Here is a 24,378-nt window from a genome sequence, read left to right on the forward strand (position 1 = left end):
ATAGTGTTGGATTTGGCCTTGACATCTGTTACCAATTATATTAGATTTTAAAATTTCTCATAATGGCATGAGACTAATTAGGCAAATGATGCAAAAAGTGATGAAATGAAGTTTAAAAAAAATTCTTGTCTTCTCAATTCATGTTTTTAAGAACTTTCATTGTTTGATTTCATTACTGGCAAAGCTATTTAAAGTTGTGATAAGCTCAATTTTGTAGGAAACTTTTCCTAGCTGATTACCAGCATCTACACATTTTAAACACCTGAAAAGACTTCCATTCCATGACTACACCCAGAGGACATCCCAAGAATCATCTAAAAAAGACTTTCAAAGACTTATTGTTTTTACTGTTTCATCAAGGAACACTTGTTCCTAGAAGAAACAAAGGTGGGGGGAATATGATAAAATAATGGGATTTAGCAGATACTCAAAGGCCCACCTGGAGATTAATTATTAATTAAGTGAGAGTGATTGACTGATGATTAGCCTACTTCAAGTTAACTAGATTGTAAGGACACCTGGCTAGTCCTTAAGAAGGTATTGTTCTCAGGAGCTAGACTTTGAACTTAACTCGAGATCACCTTCAAGTCCAGTGACCAATGGATTTAGATGACAGCTTGAAGCAGTGTGTAAGGCCTGCCCATGCTCCGGACCTATAAAAAGCTTCCACTCTCAGTTTGCTGGGGAGTTCATGATTGAGGCAGGCTCATGGTGGAGGACTTGAGGAAGAACCAGACCAGACCAGACCAGACCAGGCTGGAACTCTAGGCTAGATAGGCCTTTTCTTAACTTTCTGAACTCCACGTGAATATCTGTATGCTTTAATAAATGCTTAATGCCCAAATACTGGTGCTAAAGCTTCCAATTTAAGGCAATCACACAATTTAGATTTTAAACCTCACAGGCACAAGCCATTTTCTCAGCATTCCCTCTACTCTGCTGGCGCACCCCAAAATCCTCTTCCATTTATAATGTTGTTCCTATCATACCAACAGGATCCTGCAACCTTGTTTGACCTAAAGTTGTGTTTTGGGGAGTATAACTAATAATGTTAATGGATAAATCAGTACTGTCAAGAGCAACAGAGAACATGATCAGGGTACTCAGTCTATGGTATAGACAAGTGTTATCCATGTTGCAGAAAGGGAAGATCCATGCAACAGCATGGGTTTCATGGAAAGATGGGACTGGAATTGGGCTCTATACAGAATAAGAGGGCATTTCACATAGTGGAAACCTATGAATGCATGATTAGACGTGGGATAGGATAATTTGCAGCTGAAAAGGACCTCAGAGATCAAAGATCATCTAGACCACAATTTTCCAACTAATTTAACCTGGAACTCTACTGAATTATATTAATAAAACCTTTCAATGCTGGGCTGGAGCCATCTGGGGGTATAGAATGCCTATAGAATAAAGGGTCGGGGAAATTTGGGAGCAAAATAGAAACCAGGAACACAGTCTGAAGGCATATGGTTTGTATGTTAGACCAAAAGTACATTTACGTGTTGTGGAAAGATGGAGATAAAAGTGGAGGGTGAGAAGAGGCTTGTAAAGAGAGAAGTATATAATGTGAAACAAGATGGCATCATGCATGTGATGGGGATAGCTACCCAACATGGAGGATGGAATGGGGAAAACTGACATGGCTGTAGTAAGAAGGAACAAGCTTTGGCTTAAATAGAGACTGAGCCATGGGGTGGAAGACAGGGTCAGCATGGAAAGGGAGTATCCCTGCCAGCCTTCAGCAGCATCAACATTGTTTTCATTAAACCCCTATTCTTATTAGAAGGAAAAGTTTTGGAAAATACTGCGTGACCATGGGAAAGACACTTAGCTACATTGAGTTCTAGTTTCCTCATCTGCAAAATGGAGATACCTATCTCACAGGGTTGTTACAAGGATCAAATAAGACTGTCTAGATAAAGCACTTTGCAAATACTCTAGAATGGTCATCTACTACAATCAGTGAAAAGAGTGCTAGCTTTAGATTCAAAGGCCTTGGGTTCAAATCCTGGCTGCCTTTTCCTACTTATGAGACCTCACACAGGTCACAGCCTCTCTGGTCTCCATTTCCTCAGCTATAAAATGAGGGGGTTGGACTAGAAGACAACAGGCTCTCCAGTTCTCATGATTCCATTACTAGTAGCAGAGCTATGTGCAAAAGTTATGCAAATGAAAAGTAGAGCATGTGTTGGTTGGGGAATACTGGGAGAGAGAACTCACTTTAATATGGCACTTTAAGGTTTGTAAACCATTTTCTTTATAACTATGAAACAGGTGGTACACGCATGACAATGTCCATTTCACAGATAAGTAAACTGAGGCTCTGAGAGGTTGTGACTAACCTGGAATTTTATACCTAGTAAATGTCTAAAGGTGAACTCAAACCCAAGTCCCCAGACTCCAGCACTCTACCCAATAAATTATGGTTGGAGAGGCATAGCAGGTTCTTGAGTATAGGAGTGACAATGACATTAATAACAACAGCATGTTTCATGTGTATAGTGCTTTGTAGTTTGTTGTTTAATTGTTTCAGGCATCTGACTTTTTGTCACCCCACTTGGGGTTTTCTTGGCAAAGGTACTGGAGTGGTTTGCCATTTCCTTCTCTAGCTCATTGGCAGATAAAGAAACTCTAAGGTAAAGAGGGTTAAGTGACTTGTCCAGGGTCACAAGCTGAATTTGAACTCAGGAAGATGACTCTTGACTCTAAGCCTGTCTCTCTATCCACTTCGCCATGTAGCTGCCTCTTTGTAGTTTACAAAGCCCTTTTATATAGGTAGAGGATAAGAGCTAGTTTCCCACTTCCCCCACCTTCCCCACCCTCCAGCCCCCCTGCCCCAGCCGAGAATGTAATTAGTAAAAATAAGGGGGCAGATACAGATAACAAGTTCCTAATATGATTCTTACTAGATGTATATAAGTCCTCCCATTCTTTTACAAAGTATGAAAAAACTGAATTGAAAGAGGAACTTAGCCATTAGTTAGGAAAATACTGGCCATGACCTGTAGTGGCCCTCAAAAACCTAGGCTGCTAGCTTTTCAGTCTAGGAAGGAACCAGTAGTTGAGGAAGAACTCAGCCTGAGAGAAAGAAGGGGAAGAAGAGATTTTTCTTTCTTCCTCCTTATTCTATTGGTCATAGTGTTTTGCAGTGGAACTACTGGGCTGGTGGGAGACACCTCATCAAGCAGAAAGCAGTAGTCATCAGTCTGAGAGAGCTCAAGGCACAGCTGAGATGGATCCAGGAGAGATCAGGCACACATTGTCTAAGGAGACTCAGATGCAGTGTAGCATTTGAGGCAGGACATACCTTCAAGGAGTATGACCCTTGGCAGCAAAGAAGAGAGCCCACTATTGACTTAAGAGAACTAGCCCTGGCAGTTGAGAGATGCACCATGGAGAGGAAAATGAGACAACACATCCATATGATGGCAGCATGAAAACACAGCCTTGAGCTGCCTGAAGCATGAGTTGACTTGGCCACATGTGCTACCTGCATGTGTGCCTATCACTGTACCCCAAACTTGTTCCTACTCTTCTATTTGCGGAAGAGCATTTAGGTTTGTGGGAAGAATGTCTCGTAGCTTGTTTTTATCATGCCATCTTAGTAAATGTTGTTGCTCTATGCCACCTGTTTCTACTGGTTAACTGTTAGGGCAAGTTCACTGTTGGGTGTTTGCAAACTATGGTTTTAGGAATGCAGACCCACAGGGCACCCTAGGACCTGATGGTAACAGCCACCCTCTGGGGACCCAACCCCTCAATTCACGTACAAGTTGGAAGACTCTCCAAGAAGGAAGACTACGAATAGACTATTTACACATTATCTTCTTTGACTCTCACAACCACCAGATGAGGTAGGCAGGGACTACATGGAATCAGTTTTAGAAAGAAAAGCCATTGTATGAACAGACCAATTAGGAAACTATGGCAGTAATCCAAGCATAAGATGATAAAGACTGGTATCAGGTGGGATGCGAAAGGGGAGATTTTGAAGGAAGAATGGCAGGGTGTGTTGAGAGTTTGATCCTTAAGGGAAGAAATAGTGAGCTAAAGTCTTTTTTTGGGGGGGGGGGCAATGAGGGTTAAGTGACTTGCCCAGGGTCACACAGCTAGTAAGAGTCAAGTGTCTGAGTCCAGATTTGAACTCAGGTCCTTCTGAATCCAGGGCCGGTGCTCTATCCACTGCATCACCTAGCTGCCACCTGAGCTAAAGTCTTTCTTTATCAATGTTCCCTTTCTCAAACTCCTATAACATTTCTATTCTGAACCACACTATAATAAATCCTTGGTTATCTAGAACCATAAAATACATTTTCCTGGATATCCTTCCCTCTATAGCTCAAGTTTTCAAATTACAAAATTTGTCCCTTTAAATCTCACAATTCATGAAATGGACTTAAGGTACTGGGAACATTTAGAGAAGGATGGGGTGGCTGGGGGGGGGAGGACATGAACATGCATGAGAACTATCTCCAAGTATCTGAATAAAACACATAAAATACAAACTGTAGAGGGCCCAATTTTCAGGCCCTCACAGTGTGCCTCCAGTCTAATTCCACATCCTTTCCCCTCCTAGACTCTCCATTCCAGACAAACTGAACTACCAGCTGTTTCCCAAATCTGACACATCTGCCTCCTCCCCACACAGCTGCCTTTTCCAATGCCTATCTTCCCTTCCTAGACTCAGCTCCGGTGAGGCTCTCATTGGAACTTTCCCTAATGCCCAGTGTTCCAAGGGCAACCGACTTTGCCAGATCTCTCCCCTCTGGGCTCATCACTAATTTTGTGCCATACTTGAGTGGGTACGTGCCAACCTCCATCCCCAGCAGAATGTGAACTTGAGGGCAGGGAGTGTCTTTTCTTATGCTATTATGCAGTCCAGTGCATCTGATAATTCGTAAGGACACTCAACAGTCTCATTTGTGAACATTTCTCAGCATCGTGCTGACATCTGCTGACTGTCTGCGGTCCTACATCCATGGTGCGGGTGGCTGCCCTGCTTCTTCACTTCCACCAATGAGGTAAAGAACAAGGAAACGTGTCCCCCTAATGCTCAGGGGACTAGAAGCCTAACCTCCGTCCTATGACCCTCCCTCTCAACAGGTAGCATGTTAGGAGAGGGAAGAGAGCTAGGCTAGATACTGCTCAGCTCCAGCCCAGATTCCTCTCCAGTGAGTCCCAAGAATGGGTTTCTTCTGTTAAAGGATTTTCAGAGTTGCAAGGAAGCTTATACCCTACCTGTTTTATTGACCCAACTTTCCCTACAACATTCGCTGCACCTCTGCTTGGATACCCCCAACTCTCCAGTGACAAAGGAACCCACTATCTCATAAGGCAGAAAGAGCACCAGAAACAGGGACATGGGGCCTTGGGGAAAGAGGGTGAGAGAAACAGACCAAGAGAATCAGGGTACCTCAAAAATAGGGATCGAAGGTTTGGGGATTTCTTTTTTTCCCCCAGCCTTTCTTCCTTTCCTCCTTGGTAGGAGGCTCTTGTCCATGGAGTCCTAGACCTTATTGTGTCTGCACATGTTGGGGGGTGGGGGAAGAGAACAGAGAAGAGGGAAGAGGGAAGGAGGGTGGGGCTGGAGGGGCGGTGCTAGACCAGAGACTCTTGAGAGTTTCTTCATTCTCTGTCAGTTCTCCAGTACATCCAAGGCAAGACTGGCCTCAAAGGTGAGGGATGGGCAATGGTGAAGGGACAAGATGGGGAGAGGGATAAAAGGACTGGGCTGGATGTTGATGCTTCCCTCACCCTTAGCCTTTCCATTTCGCAGGGCTTTTACTGGGGAAGTGCAACACTTGGGAGATATCTCATTAGCGACTTTCTCTGGGGGCAGGAGAGGGATAACTGGACACATAGACAGGGACAAAAACAATGATGGGAGAGAGGAGAAAAAGTTGAGAGGATGAGGGATGGTGGAATGAAATGCAGGGAGAATTTAGGAGACTGGTGAACAGTTAAAATAAAGGGGATGAGAGGGACTAAGGATCCAGAGCCCAGAAGGACTGAGATGGTAAGAATGACAGGGAAACATAAGATAAGAACATAGATAGGGAGACAGAAAGAAGGGGTGACAAGGACACAGATGGGGGGAAAGTGATAGAGGAAGCAGGGCACACATGGCTCTTTCTGCTCCCAGCTGCCTGGCACAGAACTGAAGAGCCCTACACTACGCCAGGAGCAAAATCCCTCCCTGGGTCCTGACTGCATGAATCCTGCTGGGGAGCTGGACTCCAGGTACCCATCTGTCTGACCCTTTCAGACTCCCACCGTGAGGAGGGGGAGAGGGTGGGGCTGCTCCTCCCTGTGGTCACAGCCACATCCTGTAGAGGAGGGGAGGGGGAAGTGAGAAGCAAAACCACCTGAGGAAGGGAGCCTCATTTGGGGCAAATTCTAGGACCCAGACAACCTTCCTCAAGGGTTAAAGGGACCCCAATTCAGCCCCAAATGGAAACTCTGCATGTCCCAAGATTAAGTTTTTCCGGGGGGCCCTGACCCTTTGCCTCTCCTGGTGCTGAGAACACATAGAACCTCCCCATGTCATCTTCTTTCCTTCATCTACTCTCCCTTCCTTTCTGTTGAGGCTTAGCTACTAGGGAGCCTGGTTTCCCAGGTCCCCTTTGTCAATCCCCTGGGCCAATCCTTTCCCTGACTCCTTTGTCCTACCCTTGGAGGTGCACTCTCTAGAACAGAGCCCTAAGGAAGCAAGAATGTAGGTGCTCAAGTGAAGAGATAGGGACCCAGTCACAGCTAGTAGGAAAGACACTCAACTAAGGAAGGGAGAAAGCTGCCTCTTCCTCCTGTCACTACCTGGTGGCCTGTCCTCTCTGTTGGCATTTAATATGGACGTGGATCTCTGTCCGCTAGGGATCATGGAGCCCTTCAGCTCAAGAAACCTTGCCCTGCAGGCCGAGAAGAAGCTCCTGAGCAAGCTGGCTGGGCGGTCAGTGGCACACCTCTTCATCGACGAGACCAGCAGTGAAGTGCTGGATGAACTGTACAGGGTGTCTAAAGAGTATACCCACAGCCGTGGTGAGGCCCAGCGGGTCATCAAAGACTTGGTCAAGGTGGCCATCAAGGTGGCAGTGTTGCATCGAAATGAGCAGTTTGGCCCCGGGGAGATGGCCGTGGCGGACCGCTTCCGCCAGAAGTTGCGTCAAGGTGCCATGACCGCACTCAGCTTTGGCGAAGTGGACTTTACCTTTGAGGCCGCCGTGCTGACCACTCTGCTGACGGAGTGTCGAGATACCTTGCTAGAGCTGGTAGAGCACCACCTCACGCCCAAGTCTCACGGCCGCATCCGCCATGTCTTTGATCACTTCTCAGACCCCAGCCTACTCACTGCCCTCTACAGTCCTGGCTATGCCCAGCACCTCAGCAAGATCTGTGAGGGGCTCCGCAAGCTGCTGGACGAGGGAAAGCTCTGAGTGCTGCTTCCTAACCAGGTGGCGGACGCTGAATGGGCAACAGGCCCCAGCTCTAGTTCTGCTTGCCCACTTTAGAACCCTCCCCTCCAAGCCCCTGGCTCGGGTCTCCTTAGAGAGTGGTCGGCTCTGGTGGGCAAGAGTGAGGTTCACAAGCCCTTCCCTCCCTTGTGCCTCTGGCTACCAGGACAGGAAATGAAGCTGCCTAAAAAAGATGAAGTGAAAGTCGGATCTTCTACTTCCCCCTGATCTGGACACATGATATGGGGAAACCCCTTCCAGGAGGAGGAAGAACAGTACCCCAAGCTGCTGATGCAGGGGAGGAGGTGTCAGCCTGAAGGCCAGTCCAGTGGCCAGTCCTGGGGACAGTGTAGATGGCTGAGAGAAGCCTTGCTCCCAGAGAGGGGCAGAGCTGGGGAAGCTACTCAGAAGGGAAATAAATCTGCTAAAACATGTACAGGGCTCTATGTTTAATCTCTGCATTTCTAACAACTTACTATCGACACAGGGAGAGGGGAGTGGAAAAACACATTCACTTTCCCTATGTCCAACATTAAATAACAAAATAAGGCAGACTCTTAGCCCCAAAGGGCCTTCCTGGCCTGCTGGTTTCTCTTCAAAAACACAGAATGACACCTCAAGCTGATGCTACAAACCACAAATAAATATGCAACAGAGAGAAAGAAAGGAAGCAAGAGGCCATGGAGGCAGCAAGAGAAGCCTCCAGTGCTCAGTGTTGGGGGGGGTGGGAAGAGGTGCAGACACACACACACAGACACACCACACACTCAGTGCACATACACACTCACACACACACATGCATGCAGAACACAAGGGGACAGTCCTGTTCTTTCAATCCCAAACTGACTGATTCCCCATCCAGGTGCCAGGTACACAGTCTTCCCACCCCTCTCTCTAGCCCAGTATGAAGCTCAGTGGAACAGGAAAGAAAAGTAGCAAGGAGGGAAAGAATGACTCAAGTCTCTAATCTCCTGAGCCATGAGAAAGAAGACAGGACCAGTCAGGTCAAGGCTAAGTCCAGCATTTCACTTCCTGATTTGGGGGAGAAAGTTGGTACAGCATCCAGGGAGGCTGGTTCAGTACCTCAGTGCCGCAGAGCAGGGGTTGGGGTGCAGACACCCCCACACTCCCAATGGTCCCCAGGGCTCCCTAGCTTGAGGGGACTACAGGAGCAGCCGTAACGGCTGATCGTTCTTAGTCACCATCCTGAGAGCTGGGAGGACTCCCATCTTCTGCTAGGAAAACAAAATGTAGCCAATAAATAGGATTCCAACATAGCACCAAATAAATTAGAGAGGAGGGTGAGACAGAGTGGAGGGGGACAGGTTCTGGAGATCCCTCCACCCTACGGTAAGGCCAAGGAACTGTGTCAGGAACCAGAGAGAGGAAGGAAAGGGACAGATAGAATTCTCTGAATCTAAAGATACTGAGATTCAGCCAAGAGAACTTGGAAAGGATCTAATCTCAACCTTTCCATTCTCGCCTACAACTCCTCCTGTAGCCCTGAAGTCCCTGAGAGGAACAAGAAGGCTAGGTCAGAGGCATGGGGGGCGGGGCAGGGAAGCCAAAGTGGGGATGGGCTGAGATGGTGGATCCTCAACCTTCACCCCACGTTGAACTCCCCATCAGACAGGTTCTCTTCTACTGCTCCTCTCTTGCCAACAGTCTTGGGGCTATCAGAGTTTAAAGATTTCATCTTCCTGGTCCCGTAAGGTGGCTGCCCTGCTGGTTCGAGTCAGGGGTACAGGGCCCAGAACTGCACGCTGCTGCTTCCGGGGGGAAGCCAAGTGGGGATGCAGATCCTCCCCAGGTATCCTGCAGGTAAAGATGAAGGGAAGAGAATTCAGGAAGGGAGGGAAGAAGGGAAAGAACACGTGTTTGTTAATCACTTACTACATGGCAGGCACTAAAGCTAACTAAACACGTTATAAATTTCTCTTTTGAAGCAAGAACTCGGGGGGGTGTGTGTGTGTGTGTGTGTGTGTGTGTGTGTGTGTGTACACACAGGCATGCGCACTAAACAGAGGGAGAGAGATCTAGCAAGCTGCCTCTGGTAATGCTGCCATGCCTGCCCAAGGCTCAATTTGCTGTGTCCCTGGCAGGAGAGAGTGGTAATAAGAACAGGAAACTATAAGCTCATCCCCCATAGATGTATTCCAGGAGGAATTAGCTCCCTTTGCTTCTGTGATTCAAATTATAAGATGGAAGGGGCCATTGAGAGCATCTGGCCCAACTCCTTGATTTTCTTTCTTTCTTTCTTTTTGTTACAGGGCAATAAGGGTTAAGTGACTTGCCCAGGGTCACACAGCTAGTGTCAAGTGTCTGAGGCTGGATTTGAACTCAGGTCCTCCTGAATCCAGAGCTGCTGCTTTATCTACTGCACCACCTACCTGTCCCCCAACTCCTTGATTTTCAAAAGAAAGGGTGTCCCACAGGCCTGGATTTGCGCCTCCCCATGCCCAACGCAGGGCTCGTCTGTCAAACCAGGGACTGTTGCAGAAGCACCAGACTCACCCGCTCTCATCTTTCTTCAGCTTCCTGACGGCAGCCTTCTTTGACAAACTGATCTGTGAGTCGATTTTCTTGAGGAAGTCGGTGGCAGAGAGGTCATGGCTGGGTATGGAGAGGTCCTGGCCACATTTGGAAGAGAGGCCTTCACCATTGGCTTTTTCCTCTTGTTTTTTCCTCAAAGCTGAGGGGGCTTCGGCTCCACCTTGACTTGAGAGCTTCTCCCCCTCTTTGTCTTCTTCCTCCTCAGAATCTAGCCCATTGAATATTCCCCGGGGCTCAGTCAGGATGGGAATATAGAGAGTTTTCTTGAGGAAGATGGAGTCATTAGTATAAAGGCGGTTAACACGTTTAATTTGTTCCATCTGGGGGAGGGGGAAGGAAGAGAGGGGAAATAGATTAACGACAGCAGTAATAACGGAGCTCACACTTTTACAATACTTCATATTTTTAATGTATTTGCAAACCTAAAGCTAATATTAACAACCATCCTAAGGAATAGGGAGGGCAGGTATTATCCTGGTTTTATATATGAATATACTGAGGCCTATTTAAAAGATCATGACTTGCCTAAGAACACAGGAAAAAGTTAGTGGCGGACTCTAAAAAATCTCAGGGCTCCTTGTTAATAAATCTGGGGCTGTGGAGTATTTATTATTGGCTTTTTTTTTTTTTTGGGTGAGGCAATGAAGGTTAAGTGATTTGGCCAGGGTCACACAGCTAGTAAGTGTCAAGTGTCTGAAGCTAGATTTGAACTCAGGTCCTCCTGAATCCAGGGCTGGTGCTTTGTCCACTGCACCACCTAGCTGCCACGAGTATTTACTATTAATGCTTACATGAATTTGTCAAATTTGTCAGCATTTTTTGATCATATACTTTGAATAAACTGGGGCATAACACATTGACAAGGCAGTACTTAGAATCATAGTCTGGGGGCAGTTAGGTGGCGCACTGGATAAAGCACCAGACCTGGATTCTGGAGGACCTGAGTTCAAATCCAGCCTCAGGTACTTGACACTTACTAGCTGTGTGACCCTGGCCAAGTCACTTAACCCTCATTGCCCAGTCAAAAAAAAAAAAAAAGAATCATAGTCTCTATGAAGGTTAGAGTTAAGAGGAACCATTCAATCCAACTTCTGGAAACCTGACATATAACCAAGGTATTTCTATCCTGGCACAAAACCTTTATAATGAACTTGAACAATGGCAATGTTTTACATAATCCTACATGTATAACCCATATCTGATTGCTTACTGCCTCAGAGAGGGGAGAGGGGAGGGAGAGGAGGGATAAAAATTGGAACCCGAAACTAGAAATAAGATTGTTTATTACTTAAAAAAAATGAACTTGAATAACTGATCACTAGACTTCAGGACTTGGAAGTCATGGAGAACGGAGTTGGAATCCTGTGTCAGTCACTTATCAGATGTGGGACCCTGGGCAAGCAGTGTCACCATTTTCAGCCTCAGTTTCTTCATCTGTAAAATGAGGCTAATAATAGCACCTAACTCACAGGGTTCTTGTGAGGATCAGATAACATGTAAAATGTTCTGAGAGCTTTCAAGTGTTCTAGAAATGCTATTATTATTAAAACCAGAATACTCAGAAGAACCAAAAAGTTAATACCTCAGATTCACCTATTTTGCTCTTCAAAGTGCTTTTAGTGTTATTTCATTTTGTTTTTAGACTTTGTAAGAGATGATTTCACAGTGATGTGGTACAATCATCTCACAGCCAGCACCCTTGGGGGAGGGAAAGCATGATCCCTGTTTGACTGAGGCCTGAACAAGTGCAGAGTCTTTCATCAAAGCCTGGCCTCAAGACAGCCTGATTATCAGCCAAGGATCTGTCCCCTGCAGACCCAGGTGTCCGGTGCACAGGAGGGGGCAGCCTAGGGCTGGATGCTCTCTGGTCTGGGATATGCCTCCTTCCCTGTGGGTGTGTTTTGTGTGTTTGTTTTGTAATCTCCAGCTGATTAGCTCAATGCCAAAATATGTTAGTAAATATACCCACAGACTCTTGTACATTTCTACATCCAGGGCAGCTGTGTGTGTTTCACCATCGCTGTCAGAAGCCACACGAGGTTAGAAGCCACAAGCCCAACGAGCTTTAACACTCGGCATTTCTACATCCACAGGGTGCACCCTTCCCATAACTTGAGCTCTTCACAGAAAACCCGTGGCATTTATGGGGCACAGGGGTCACCCTAAACAGAGACTGGAAGGCAGGGGCTGTTCCCCCCAATCCCCTCTCCCCCTTCCCCCCCCCCCCCCCGTTGAGGCAGAGAGGCTGCAAAATGGATAAAATCGCTGGGCCTGGAGTCAGGAAGACATGGGTTCAAATCGGGCCTCATACTCCAAGCAAAGTCACTTCACCAGTCTCAGCCTCAGTTTCCTCATCTGTATGATGGGGATCATAATAGCACCAACCTCCCAGACTTGTGGTTAGGATCAAAGGAGATAGCTTACACCTTCATTACCTCTACTTCTCTATATACCGAATTACATGGATGAGGATAAGGATGGGGGAGGGGGGCGGGGAGGGGAGGGAAGGGTCCCCCCAAGGGAAGCCAGCCGGGAATTCGGACCCATCATGGTCTAGCACTGTCTAGGCTCTTAACACGGCCTGGCCACAGTTCGGGGGTGCGGGAAGGTGCTCGCGTCGTGCCCCCTCCGCCCACTCACCGTCACCCCGTACTTGAGCGCCAGACCGGCCAGGGTGTCCCCAGGCTCCAGCAGGTGCTCCACTCGCCGCTCGCGCACCGGGGAGCAGGCCGACTGGACCAGGCTGCCGTAAGACCGGGCCCGGCTCCCTCGCAGGAGCCCCGAGCCCCCCGGGGACGCCTGTCGGGAAGGGGACGCCATGGTTTCGCCAGCCCAGCCTGGCCCTGACCTTCGACCCTGACGGCCTTTGACCCCTGACCTTCGAGGCGCCCCTCTCAGCCCAAATCCCGGGGGCCGGCCTCCGCCATAGGCCGCCGACTCCCGCTCCGGGGTGAAGATCTCCGACCCCGGTCAAGCCCAAGTGCGGTGCCCCGCCCCTCCCGTCCAAGGCCCCGGCGCTGGGTTCCACAGCAGGCGATTCGGTTGCTGCCCGCGGCCAGGGAGGCGCGAGGAGTGGCTGGGGCTCTAGTGGCGTTCTTGCGAGCACAGCTGGGCCAGCTCACCACCCCGGCCCGGGAGGAAGCTCCCACCGCCCATGCGGGCTCCGGAACCAGGAGACAATCCCGAACCCTCCTGTTAAAAGGGCCTTACAGCCCTGCTGAGCTTTCTAGACACTGGGAAAGACTTAAATTCCCAGAGATCCGCGGGGCCCCCAAAGCATCATGGGAAATGTAGTTCTTCCGCGAGGCCAATCGGAGGGAGCCGCGGAGTAGATGCTCTCGCATTCCCGGAAGCATAGGCCCCGGAAATAAGAAACCAACCAACTAAAAAATACCGCTTCCCCGCCCCGCCCCCGTGGAAACTACGGTGGCTGTGAAGGCGTCGGAGTCTAGGTGGTGGGCCTTCCATTAGCTAGTGGAGCAGGGCTGCGATACAGACCATGTCTTTCAAGAGGGAGGGGAACGACTGGAGCCAGCTCAACGTGCTCAAGGTAGGGGGGAGTGGGCGGTAGTTGTCGTCCCAGACGTGATGCTTACATGTTGCCTCGGCAACCCCCCAAGGGGCGGGGCCATGCAGGGGGGAGAAGGAGGGAGGGATTCTAATAGGGGAGGAGAGAGGGGAGGGAAGTGTTCGTTCTCTCCTCTCTGTAGCCCACGCAAGCACTAGAACTAGGCTGGACCCACGGGGCTTTGGTCAAGGCGCAGAAATGTAAAGGGATGTCACTTTCATCTCCAGCACTCCTTACTTGTCAGCTTTCTTTGTGTGTTGTCTTCCCCTATCGTTAGATTGTAAACTCCTTGAGGGCAGGCGCTGGCCTTGTATTTGTGTCCTCAGCACAATGCCTGGCCCGAAGTAGCAGCTTCATGTTTATTGACTCTTGATTGACATTTGGGAGCATGTCACAGACAAGCTACTGGAATCTGATGTAAAAACAACCAGACCACTTTTGCTCTGCCCCTGTGACCCCATGTCCCAAGGTTGAGATAGGACACTTCCTCTCCCTCTTCTACCTTTGTCCACCTCATATTAAGGAGCCGGGATATCAAAAGGCTTGGAGGGTTAGCTGAGATGTGGCAGGGGGAGGCATAGACCAGGTTCCCTGGGGATAAGCCTTCCCTCCCCTGACATGAATGTGGCTTACAGGAAAGCTAGGTACAGCTCAAAGAGAATGATGACTACCTGTACCCCTGAGGTGAGGTCTCAAGGCCTTCACTCACAAGATAAAATGGGGCCATGGACTACCCCGGGCTGGCTTTTAGCCTCCTGGACTCCCCTCAGTTTCTCTCCTCCCCACCCACCACCTTGTCCTCTGCACCATAATTCCTGGTTATAGCATTGAACCATACCTTGCCTACTCCTTTTCCAGAAGCGGAGAGTTGGTGACTTGCTGGCCAGTTATATCCCAGAAGATGAGGCACTAATGCTTCGAGATGGACGGTGAGGTCTAGGAGTGGTCACACTTGAGGAGACAAAGGGTTGATGAGAAGAAAATGTTGATTCTAGAAGCCTTGACTCACAGGAGAGGAAGGCAGAGTGGCAGGTGGTGAGGGGAGATTGGAAGAGGTGTATGCTGACAAAGGAGTAAGAAGATCTGAAAAGGGAGGAGGGAAGAATAGCCTTGAAATGACCAAAAGCAAGGGTTCTTGAGGTTCTTGAGGTTCTTTTACCCTTCTTTCCTCTCCAGATTTGCCTGTGCAGTCTGTCCCCACCGGCCTGTATTAGACACACTGACCATGTTGACTGCTCACCGGGCAGGGAAGAGGCACCTGGCCAGTAAGTTAAGGGTTAAAAGCAGAACATTAACTTGACAAAGTTTTCCTGAGCCATGCTGAATGCCCCTTCCCTACCAGGCCTGCAAGATTTCTATGGCAAGAAGCACCAGTGGAAAGGAGAAGAACAGAATCCAAAACAGCAGGAAGAATGGAGAACTGAGAAGAGGGGGGATCAGGTAATGGAGAAAGGGGGTTTGTCCCAGGTAGAACTCTCATCCTGGGAGGTTTGAAGTGTCTTGGTCGTCCTAGGTCTGAGAGTATTTGTTTATCTCTGCTTTCTATCAGGCTCCTCTGCTGGCTCAGACCCGTTTAATCACCCAAAGTGCCCTGCGCAGAGCTCCAAATTATAACAGTTGCTGTCGACGTCAGAGGAACAGGTATTTTTGGATAGGGGAGAGAAACAATGTGAAACAAGAGGATGAGACAGGAAAATGGCAGTAGGTGTAGAAGAGCAAGGAAATTAGAGGAACAGGAGGATGGGGAGAAAAGGGAAGAATACAAAATGGGGCTATCTTGAAGCATTTGTTACCAGATTATAAAACTCCATGAAGACAGGGATCTTAATTTTCTATCTCCCCCAGCATGTAGCACAGTGGATGCAAAATGACTAATAAATGGATGCTTTCAATAATAAGAAGATGTGAAGACAAGGGAATATTAAAGGGTTGAGAAGATAGGAAGGAGAATCATAGTAGAGACTTGGATATGGATGGACAGAAAGATTACTGGGGGTTGCTTGTGAGATGGGAGGAACAGAAATCGATAGCTCTGGTGTATTAGGGACAAAAGATGACTGGCTCCCTCCCCAACACTAAAATTTTAAAATTCAATTTTATTTTATTTTTCAAATTCTCTCCATATTACCCTTCCTCACCCATTAAAAAGTCAGGAAAAACAAAATCTGTGCATACCCTTTGACCCAGCAAGACCACTTTTGGGTCTTATTCCCAAAGAGATCATAAAAAAGGGAAAAGGACATACATGTACAAAAATATTTATATCTGCTCTTTCTGTGGTAGCAAAGAATTGGAAGTTGAGGGGATGCCCATCAATTGGGGAATGGCCAAACAAGTTGTGGTATATGAATGTAATGGAATTATATTGTTCTATAAGAAATGATAAGCAGGTGGATTTCAGAAAAACCTGGAAAGACTTACATGAATTGATGCTGAGTGAAATGAGCAGAACTAAGAGAATATTGTACACAGTATCAACAACATTGTATGATGACCAACTGTGATAGACTTAATTCTTCTCAGCAATGAAATGATCCAACACAATGCCAAAAGACTTATGGTGGAAAATGCACTCCACGTTCAGAAAAAGAACTATGGAGTCTGAATGCAGATTGAAGCATACTATTTTCACTTGTGTTGTTACTTTTTTGTTATTGTTCTTGTTTATTCTTTCTTGCGTCTTTTTTCCCCTTTTGTTCTGATTCTTTTCTTACAACATGACTAATGTGGAAATATGTTTAACATTATTGTAATGTATAACCTATATCAAATTGCTTGCTGTTCTCGGGAGGGGGGAGGGAAGGGAGTGTGGGGGAAAAATCTGGAACTCAAAAAAAATATCTTTTATATATAATTGGAAAAATAATTAAAAGAAATAAATTTTTAAAAAAGAAAAAGAAAAGAGAAAACAAAGTCTATTATAAATATATATAATCATACAAAACAAACTTCCATATTAGTCACATCCAAAAAGAGAGAGAGAGAGAAGAAAATATGCCTCAATCTGTACTCTGAGGCCATCATCTCTCACCATCTAGAAAGGGCTAGCATATTTCATCATGAGTCTTTTGGAATTGTGTTTTGTCCCTGTGTTGATCAGAGTCTTTCATTGCTGAATGTCTTTACAATATTGCTATTATTATATAAATTGTTCCACTGGTTCTGCTCCCCTCACTTTGCATCAGTTCATACAAGTCTTCCCAGGTTTTCCTAAAACCATCCCCTTCATTTTTTTTTTTTTTGGTGAGGCAGTTGGGGTTAAGTGACTTGCTCAGGGTCACACAGCTAGTAAGTGTGTAAAGTGTCTGAGGCCGGATTTGAACTCGGGTCCTCCTGAATCCAGGGCCGGTGCTCTATCCACTGTGCCACCTAGCTGCCCCTATCATTTTTTAAAGAACAGTAGTATTCTATCACATTCATATACCATAACTTGTTCAGCCACTCCCCTATAGATGGTCATCCCCTCAATTTCCATTTTTTTCCCACTACAAAAAAGCTACTATAAATATTTTTGTATATTAGTTCTTTTCCTCTTTCTTTGAGCTCTTTGTGCTTTAGACCTAGTAGTAGTATCTCTGGGTCAAAAGGTATATACAGTTTAATGGCTTTTTAGGCATAGTTCCAAATGCCTTTCCGTAATGGTTGGACTAGTCCACAGCTCTACTAACAGTGCATTAGTGGAGCTGTTTTCCCACATCCCCACTAGCATTTGTCATTTTCTTTTTTTGTCATTTTAGTCAATCTGATGGGTATGAGATGGTACTTCAGTGTTGTTTTAATTTGCATTTCTCTAATAAGTAGGGATTTAAAGCATTTCTTTCTTTCTTTTTTTTTTATTCTTTTTAATTTTTTTGCAGGGCAATGAGGGTTAAGTGACTTGCCCAGGGTCACACAGCTAATAAGTGTCAAGTGTCTGAGGCTGGATTTGAACTCAAGTCCTCCTGAATCCAAGGCCAGTGCTTTATCCACTGCGCCACCTAGCTGACCCCAGCATTTTTTTTTCCATAAGGCTATTGATATCTTAGATTTCTTCCTCTGAAAACTGCCTACTCATATCCTTTGACCATTTATCATTTGGAGAATGACTCGTATCTCGTTAGGTCATGAACTCTTCCTCTGTCCATAGATCCGAGAGATCATTTCTTCCCTGCTCCACTAATTTATGATATCACCCTTTATGTCTAAATCATGTACCCATTTGGAGCCTGCCTTGGTATATGCACATTGTAAACTTTGTTCCTTCTCCCTCAGACCAGAAGCTCCTTCACCCTCAGCTCCCCACCTCCCAAACAGTCCCCGACAGACTGAGGAACCACCAGACAAGAAGGCTGGCAGAGCACTCAAGTCAGAGGGTGATATACAGGCCAAGAGGGATTCAGCAGCAACCCCAACCCCTGTGCCCTTGAGTCCTGCCAGACGAAGAGCCTTGGACCATTATCTGACCCTGCGTAGGTGGGTAGCCTGCATTGCGTCTCTTCTCTCAGACTTGGTCTTGTTTTCTGCCTCTCTCCCCTCTGAACCTATTTCCTCATTCTGACCAGACCTATTTTCTCTGATTTTCTCAGCTCTGGTTGGATCCAGGATGGAACAGGTCAATGGGTAAAGGATAAGAATGTGGAGTTTGATTCTGATGAAGAGGAGCCCCCAGATCTCCCCTCGGATTGCTACCCTGCCTCCTCACCCGTTTCATTTAAATAAATTAGAGAAGATCCTGGGAACCTCACTTCTTTCTTCCTTTAAGGTCTGGCTGTGTGTGCACCAGACAACTCTCTCAGGTCCTTCCCCCCTTGCAGGGTGCACAATTCCCTATGCCACACCGCCCCTTCCAGAACCATGCCAAGCGTCAGCTGCACCCAGCCTCCTGCCCTATTAATAAAGTGTATAGGGCAGGACTCTGCCCTTTGAGTTGTCAGATGCCTTCTCTCTACCTCAACTCCCCCTGCTTTCCCCTCCCATTTCCACAGGGGCTTTTCCTACTTTCCAGCAGGGCTTAGCCAAATTCAGGAGGTACTGGGGGAGCCAAGCACCGAGTGGAAATAGAGAAGGGTGTGTGTGTGTGTGTGTGTGTGTGTGTGTGTGTGTGTGTGTGTGTGTGTGTTGGGATGGGTCAGAGGCAGAAGAGGACTAGTAAAGGGAAAGATTTCACCCTCCCCTTAGTGGTAACCTGAGCCTAGAACCTGCTGATCTCCAGGGTATAAATAATCCCCTAGTGAACTGGCAGACACCCTGGGAAGGGGGTGGTGTTTAATGCCAAGATCCCTCCCCACTTTCCAGGCCAAAAAAAGAGGCAGGTGAAAGTGGGCAAAAAGACCTTTATTTACAGGAAGGGGAGATGGGAATTCCAGCCTCCAGGGGTCCCAGCTTTCAACAGTAGGGAAGGACAGCGTTATGTTTTCTTCTGCTGCCGACCTGTGGAGGTAGGAGGACTCAGAAAACGGGTCTGAACCCAAGCCCTTGCTTTGAGCCTGTTCATGAGGATAATCTCCATTTATTATTCCCTCCCCAAGAACCCCATGGAAAGTAGTATCTTAGGATGTCTAACTTGTGCGCCCTTTCCCGTCCCCTTAATAACTGCCCTCTGTTGCCCAGTCTCTGTTCTCTGGCCACTCCTATTGGCCAGAGATCCCTGTGGCAGTAATGCCATCAGGGAGAGAATACGGAAGAAGGGTTAGACATCCTGAGCCCCATTGGTACAGGCCTGTAGTCACCAAGAAGTACATTAGCTGGACTCCCTGTGAATGATTTATTGAAGCACCAGGGCTGAAGTCACAAAGGATAGGAGACACCTGGGTTTGCATCTCTACAGCTGAAGGCAGTGCCCTCGTGGGCAAGATCTCAGAGTGTATGGGAAGAGCCTTACCAACCTCTCGCTTCACCACCACTCCCAACCTCCCGTGGGCAGAGTTTGGCCCCTCCGATTTCTGTTGGAACTTCCCTAGTCGGCCACTTACTGAACATCACGTTGGAAGAGCTAACCCTCCTCACTTCCCCCGACTCAGTGGGCACTTACGTAATTCATTGTTGCGGGTCACTGCCCGGGCTGCCCGAGCCCGAGGTCCTTGCTGTGTGAAGTGATATCCAAATCGTACTATGGCTGAGCAGTGCTCCAACATGGCAGCCATCTCCATCTCCACAGCATCTCCGGGCCAGTGACGCTGGGAGGGTTGCGGGGAGGAAACAGACCGGGGCTTCTTAAACTTTATCCTCTCGCAACCCCTTTTTGCCAATAGATTTTTATGCAACCCCAGGCATATAGGTATATAACATAACAATTTACTGCTGCCAAATTTTTTGCAAGCCCCACATTCAGTTACATGACCCCCTATGGGATCACGACCCACAGTTTAAGAAACTAGGGCATAGAGAATACAGGCTGGTTAGCATCCTGGTCACTAACCCCCCAAGGTTCCTACATCTTTGAGATGGGATAGTTAAGGGGGCTGTCTTGATTCTCTACAGAAACAGGGTTTCGGGAAGAGGGGATATCTTGGAGAAGGCCGATACTAACCTGGTTGTCCACCCTTAGCTCGGTGAGTGTGGAATTCTCCCGAACGGCCTTTAGCACAGCCATGAGCCCTGTACTGCTGATGAAGTTGGACTCAATGTTGAGGCTCTGAAGGCTCTGGTTCTCCCGAAGCATCTCAGCTATAGCCTGAGTGGCAGAAACATGAGGCCGGGTGAGCAAATGTCACCTAGGGCAGCATGAACCTGGAGCGAGCGGGAAACAAGTCTCTGGGAGGGATTTTCAGGGACAATGAGGGCAGACCAGAGCCGAGCAAGACTCGGGATGAGGAAAAAAAAATGAAAAGAGAGCAAAGCGTAGTCCTTGAGAGAAGGGTTTGGAACTGCCTAGCTCATAGACTTAGAGCCCGAAGGCCCCTTAGAGGTCATAGAGGCCATTTGATGCTGTGACCTGAGTCAGTTCCTGGGCCAGGGAGGAGCGGACATGCTGGGAGGAGGAGTGCTGGACTTTAGGGCTTGTCCCTGTGTTGTCGCCGGTCACCATTTCAACTGTAAAGTGGGGGATTGAACTCGATCTATGAGGGCCCTTCCCTTCTAACCAGATGAGCTTATGATTTCGTGTATTTTGGGGAGATAAGGATGGGAATCCAGGGGAAGGGGAGGGTGCGTGGTATGCTGATGAGCGAGTACCCTTGGAGGTCCAAGACAAGGTGAGAGGAGTGTGACTGGGAGTGAGAACTGAGGACTCACATTGGCTACAGGGTCACCACTTCGTGTGGCCACTAGGCTGAAGCTCCGGACGTGGGTATTCCCCTTCATCGCCTGGCACAGCTCGATGATAGAGGATGCTGCGATGTCCTATCAGCAGGAAAGGGGATAATCAGGTTTCTTCCCATTGGAATAAATCATTTCTCCTCTAGGTTGGGACCAGATACAGTACCTGTATATTGTTGAGGTTCACCTCTTCTAGCTCCTGGTCATTGTTCTGAACCCTCTTCAGTGTTTCCTCGATGTCCGTAGGGTTCGGTGGTTCATCTGGGACTGGCTTATATTTGTCAGGTTGCACCACGCCTAGAGGGTGTGGGGAGGAGGGGGGAAATCCCCCATGTTCCCCCATCCCCGCTACCCCATCCCATTTCCCTTAGCCCCTCTGTCCCCAGTCCTGTCCCACTAGTGGTGAGCCCAGCCCTCTGTGTGCCCACTGCAGGAGCTGCTTGGTTTTCACACCTCCCACTCAGCACCTACTCACTGGAGATGCCTTCGGTGTTGCAGATTTCTCCACTGCAGATGGCATCGTAGTATTGTTTGTTACTCATCAGTGTGTACATGCCCAGGATGGCTGAGGGATGGCAGAGGAGATAAGAGTGATACACTCAGGGCAGCTAGGTGGTACAGTAGATAGAGCACCGGCCCTGGACTTAGGAGGACCTGAGTTCAAATCCGGCCTCAAACACTTAACAATTACTAGCTGTGTGACCCTAGGCAAGTCACTTAACCCCAATTGCCTCATCCAAGGAAAAAAAAAAAAAAAGAGTGATATACTCGACCTCCCCACCAGTGAATCTGGGGACAGAGGAGGGGGAGCAGAGCGGACATGGCCTTAGGCAGCGGGGACTAACAACTCATCCAGGGATTATCCCGGGGGTTGCCCACCTGCAATGTCACACATTTCAGCATCTGTGGCCTTGGCCAAAGCCTCCTCCAGCTCAGGTTCCAAAGTGATCTGTTCTTCCACAGGGATTTCCCGCTTAGGTTGGATGAATGGTTTCCCTGGTAGAAGGATGAAAGTTAGCAAAGGGAAACTTGCCAACCTATATCCTTGGCTTCCTGCCTGCCCTCGTCCTCCTCACCCAAGCTCCTAGAGTTCAGTCAGGACACTGACACACAGGTCCTCCATCAGTCTTGGCACCCCCAGATCTGGGCCTCCTGTCAGGCCTATGTTACAATGCCTAAACCCTGGTTGGGACAGAGGACTAAGTGCTTAGGGTGTAGGATGTCAAGACCCTTGGGGGTCTGGGCTGGGACATGGAGCTGAGAGGAGAGATGACTTTGCTGGGGAAAATGGCAGAACTGGAGAATGGGATCTCTGGGTCTCTATGGGAATGAGAGGGAGGAACTCAAGGTCCAGATGTTGGGATTGGTCCTCCTCTAACCCCCAGTGGGGTGGTACTTCACAGAGCCTGGGAAATATGGAGAGGCTGGTCAATGGGGCTTGCAAGTGGGAATAGCGGGCATGGGGGGAGGGGAAAGGGGGAAGTGCCAATGATACAGAATAAAGTAAAAGCAGGGTGAGGCCGAGTGCCCCACCAAGGTTCCTGTACCCTTCTTCTCTCCTGTGAAGGGCACCAGGTCATCTCGCTCCTTAGTCTCCAGGGCCTGCCGTTCCAGGTGCTGCATCAAGGCTTCCCGGTCCAGGGGCCCCGTAGGGCTCTTCTTTGTCTGGTCACGCTGCCTTAGCCCGGCTGGCAGGAGCATGTTCTTGGGAGGGGGTAGGAGTGGGGGGAAGTACCAGCTCAGACTCCCCACTCCCAAACTTGGGATACCCTTAGGGTTCCCCCTTCTGACCCCCTTGGCCCCTTAAGGACTCCCTGAGCCCGCCACCCTGTAGTCTAGAACCCTGAGGACATTCTTCAGGTGCCTACTATTTAGACTGCCTTCCCACCTAATGCCCTTACCTCAGGGTCCATTTCCTGTAGCTCACAGTCCAGCTGCTCCAGCTCCTCGGGGCTCAGGCTTCTCAGGATCTCATCTTCATCAATGTCCCTATACTTCTCCAGTTCCTTCTGATAGGATGACATGGTGTCCCACAGAGCCTAGGGAATAAGAGGGAATTGTTACACTAGACAGGTGCAAGAAGAGATCGTGGGTGAAGGAAGGTAGAGATCCCTCAGGGAGTGACAGGGAACCCAGGGCACTGGGCAGCCCAGGATGCTTGGGTGAGATGGGAGGCAGGGAGAAGTGGGATGGGGGAACCTGGGCTTAGCATTGGAGATCTTTCATCTCCCCAGCTTCTGCTCCCCCTCGACGGGGATCTCTAACGTTCAGGATGGTAACGTGTGGGAAGAAGTCCTAGCAGCAGCCCACACACCCAGCCCACACCCTCCCTCAGCCGTCAGCACCTCTCCTGCCCCTCTCACCCCCAACACAGCTGCCTGGGGCCCTGGCCAACATCTCTTGGGCCCCTGCCTAGTTCCTATGGAAGGAGGGGGTGGAGAGCTTCAGGGAAATTCCTCCTCCCCCCTCTCAATCAATCCAGCTCCTTCCTTAGACTAACAGGGAGAGCCTGGAGGGCTGAGGAAATGGGAAGCGCCAGCCAGCTGCTCCTCTTTCCCTGTGCAATAGGGGGAGGCTTGGGGGGCTCGGTGGGGTGGACCACTGTCAGAACTTCACTTCCTCTGCCTTCCAAACTTCCAAGGGAGACCTGGGGCTCAGGGCCGGAGGAAACCTGAGGGACCCTCCAGGTGGCAGGAAGGGCATGAGGGATTCCCAGAGGCCGGAGGGAAGGTACTGGAGTCCCCAGCATTCGTCTCCGCCCTTAAGTGGAAGGATGCATGGTCCTATTTGGGGGGGTGAGGGAGAAGGAATGACTATCATGCTTTGTAATTTGGGGGTCAAGTTCTTCCAGAAACATTTGGTGGGGGCCATGGGTGGGGAGGAATAAGTACAATCAGTGTGGGAGACATAGAGATATATCCCCACACACACTCCGGACACACACAAGCCCGGACACATACACACAAAACTTGAAATACCCCACACAAGTGTAAACCACACAGAACCTGTGTTGAGAAGACACCCAACCTGGGTGACGGTGTTACATACACACACTCTGCCTCCCAACTCCCCATGACTCCCAATAATGAAGCACCTCCCTCCTCCCACCCTCACGGGCTCCCCCACCCCAGCAATCCTGTTGGCCCCCTCCCCTCTCACCTCCCCTTCTGTCGGTCTTGCTCTGCTCTGCCTGGCACTGACCGGGCAGCAGTGAGGAGCCCTGATGCTGGGGGAGGGGGCAGGGGGAGCAGTGAGCTCACGCATTTTATATTTTGGTTCTGGCCAGGGTGGGGGGTGGGGGTGGGAGATCGCATGTACACCCCACACACATACACCCAGCCCAGCCCCAGACCCCCTAGTGGCCAGTAATGGAAATGGCAGCTCTTCACCACTCTCCTTCCCCCACAAGATGAGTGTTCTGGACACCTGAATTCTAGTCCCTGCTGGGGGAATCAGCAAATATTTAGAGGCCACTTTTGATGTGCTGGTTCAGGGAGGACACAAGAGGCATAACAACGCTGCAGCCCCTGCCTCAAGAAGTTCCCAGTCTGCTTGAAAAGCCCG

The 24,378-nt window shown here is 48.7% G+C and overlaps 4 protein-coding genes across 6 annotated transcripts; 2 read left to right on the forward strand and 2 right to left on the reverse strand.

The window, feature by feature from the left end:
- Nucleotides 1–5,606: 5,606 nt before the first annotated feature.
- On the forward strand, nt 5,607–7,896 carry TNFAIP8L2 (TNF alpha induced protein 8 like 2). Its single transcript, XM_044003964.1, has 3 exons — nt 5,607–5,684; nt 6,152–6,249; nt 6,880–7,896. The coding sequence occupies exon 3, from the start codon at nt 6,885–6,887 to the stop codon at nt 7,437–7,439; it is 555 nt and encodes a 184-aa protein (XP_043859899.1). The 5' UTR covers nt 5,607–5,684; nt 6,152–6,249; nt 6,880–6,884; the 3' UTR covers nt 7,440–7,896.
- An 8-nt stretch (nt 7,897–7,904) lies between these two features.
- LYSMD1 (LysM domain containing 1) lies at nt 7,905–13,287 on the reverse strand. The gene is made up of 3 exons (XM_044003961.1): nt 12,651–13,287; nt 9,972–10,330; nt 7,905–9,272 (listed from the first exon to the last, which is right to left on the reverse strand). The coding sequence occupies exons 1-3, from the start codon at nt 12,828–12,830 to the stop codon at nt 9,134–9,136; spliced, it is 678 nt and encodes a 225-aa protein (XP_043859896.1). The 5' UTR covers nt 12,831–13,287; the 3' UTR covers nt 7,905–9,133.
- A 120-nt stretch (nt 13,288–13,407) lies between these two features.
- On the forward strand, nt 13,408–18,396 carry SCNM1 (sodium channel modifier 1). The gene is made up of 7 exons (XM_044003960.1): nt 13,408–13,560; nt 14,437–14,507; nt 14,755–14,843; nt 14,921–15,018; nt 15,128–15,219; nt 17,830–18,030; nt 18,144–18,396. Exons 1-7 carry the CDS (start codon nt 13,510–13,512, stop codon nt 18,274–18,276), a joined length of 735 nt encoding a protein of 244 aa, XP_043859895.1. The 5' UTR covers nt 13,408–13,509; the 3' UTR covers nt 18,277–18,396.
- Nucleotides 18,397–18,873: 477 nt separating this feature from the next.
- TMOD4 (tropomodulin 4) lies at nt 18,874–24,031 on the reverse strand. 3 transcript variants are annotated; one of them, XM_044004591.1, is made up of 10 exons: nt 23,974–24,031; nt 22,716–22,853; nt 22,362–22,518; nt 21,694–21,810; nt 21,290–21,379; nt 20,981–21,111; nt 20,791–20,898; nt 20,087–20,230; nt 19,589–19,733; nt 18,874–18,987 (listed from the first exon to the last, which is right to left on the reverse strand). In XM_044004591.1, exons 2-10 carry the CDS (start codon nt 22,836–22,838, stop codon nt 18,965–18,967), a joined length of 1,038 nt encoding a protein of 345 aa, XP_043860526.1. In that variant the 5' UTR covers nt 22,839–22,853; nt 23,974–24,031; the 3' UTR covers nt 18,874–18,964. The 3 variants fall into 3 exon arrangements, with proteins under 3 accessions (XP_043860526.1, XP_043860524.1, XP_043860525.1); XM_044004589.1 differs by lacking the exon at nt 23,974–24,031 and adding an exon at nt 23,315–23,485; XM_044004590.1 differs by lacking the exon at nt 23,974–24,031 and adding an exon at nt 23,014–23,164.
- Nucleotides 24,032–24,378: the final 347 nt, after the last annotated feature.

The sequence above is a fragment of the Dromiciops gliroides genome, chromosome 4 (assembly GCF_019393635.1).
Source record: "Dromiciops gliroides isolate mDroGli1 chromosome 4, mDroGli1.pri, whole genome shotgun sequence".
Classification (NCBI taxonomy): Eukaryota; Metazoa; Chordata; class Mammalia; order Microbiotheria; family Microbiotheriidae; genus Dromiciops; species Dromiciops gliroides.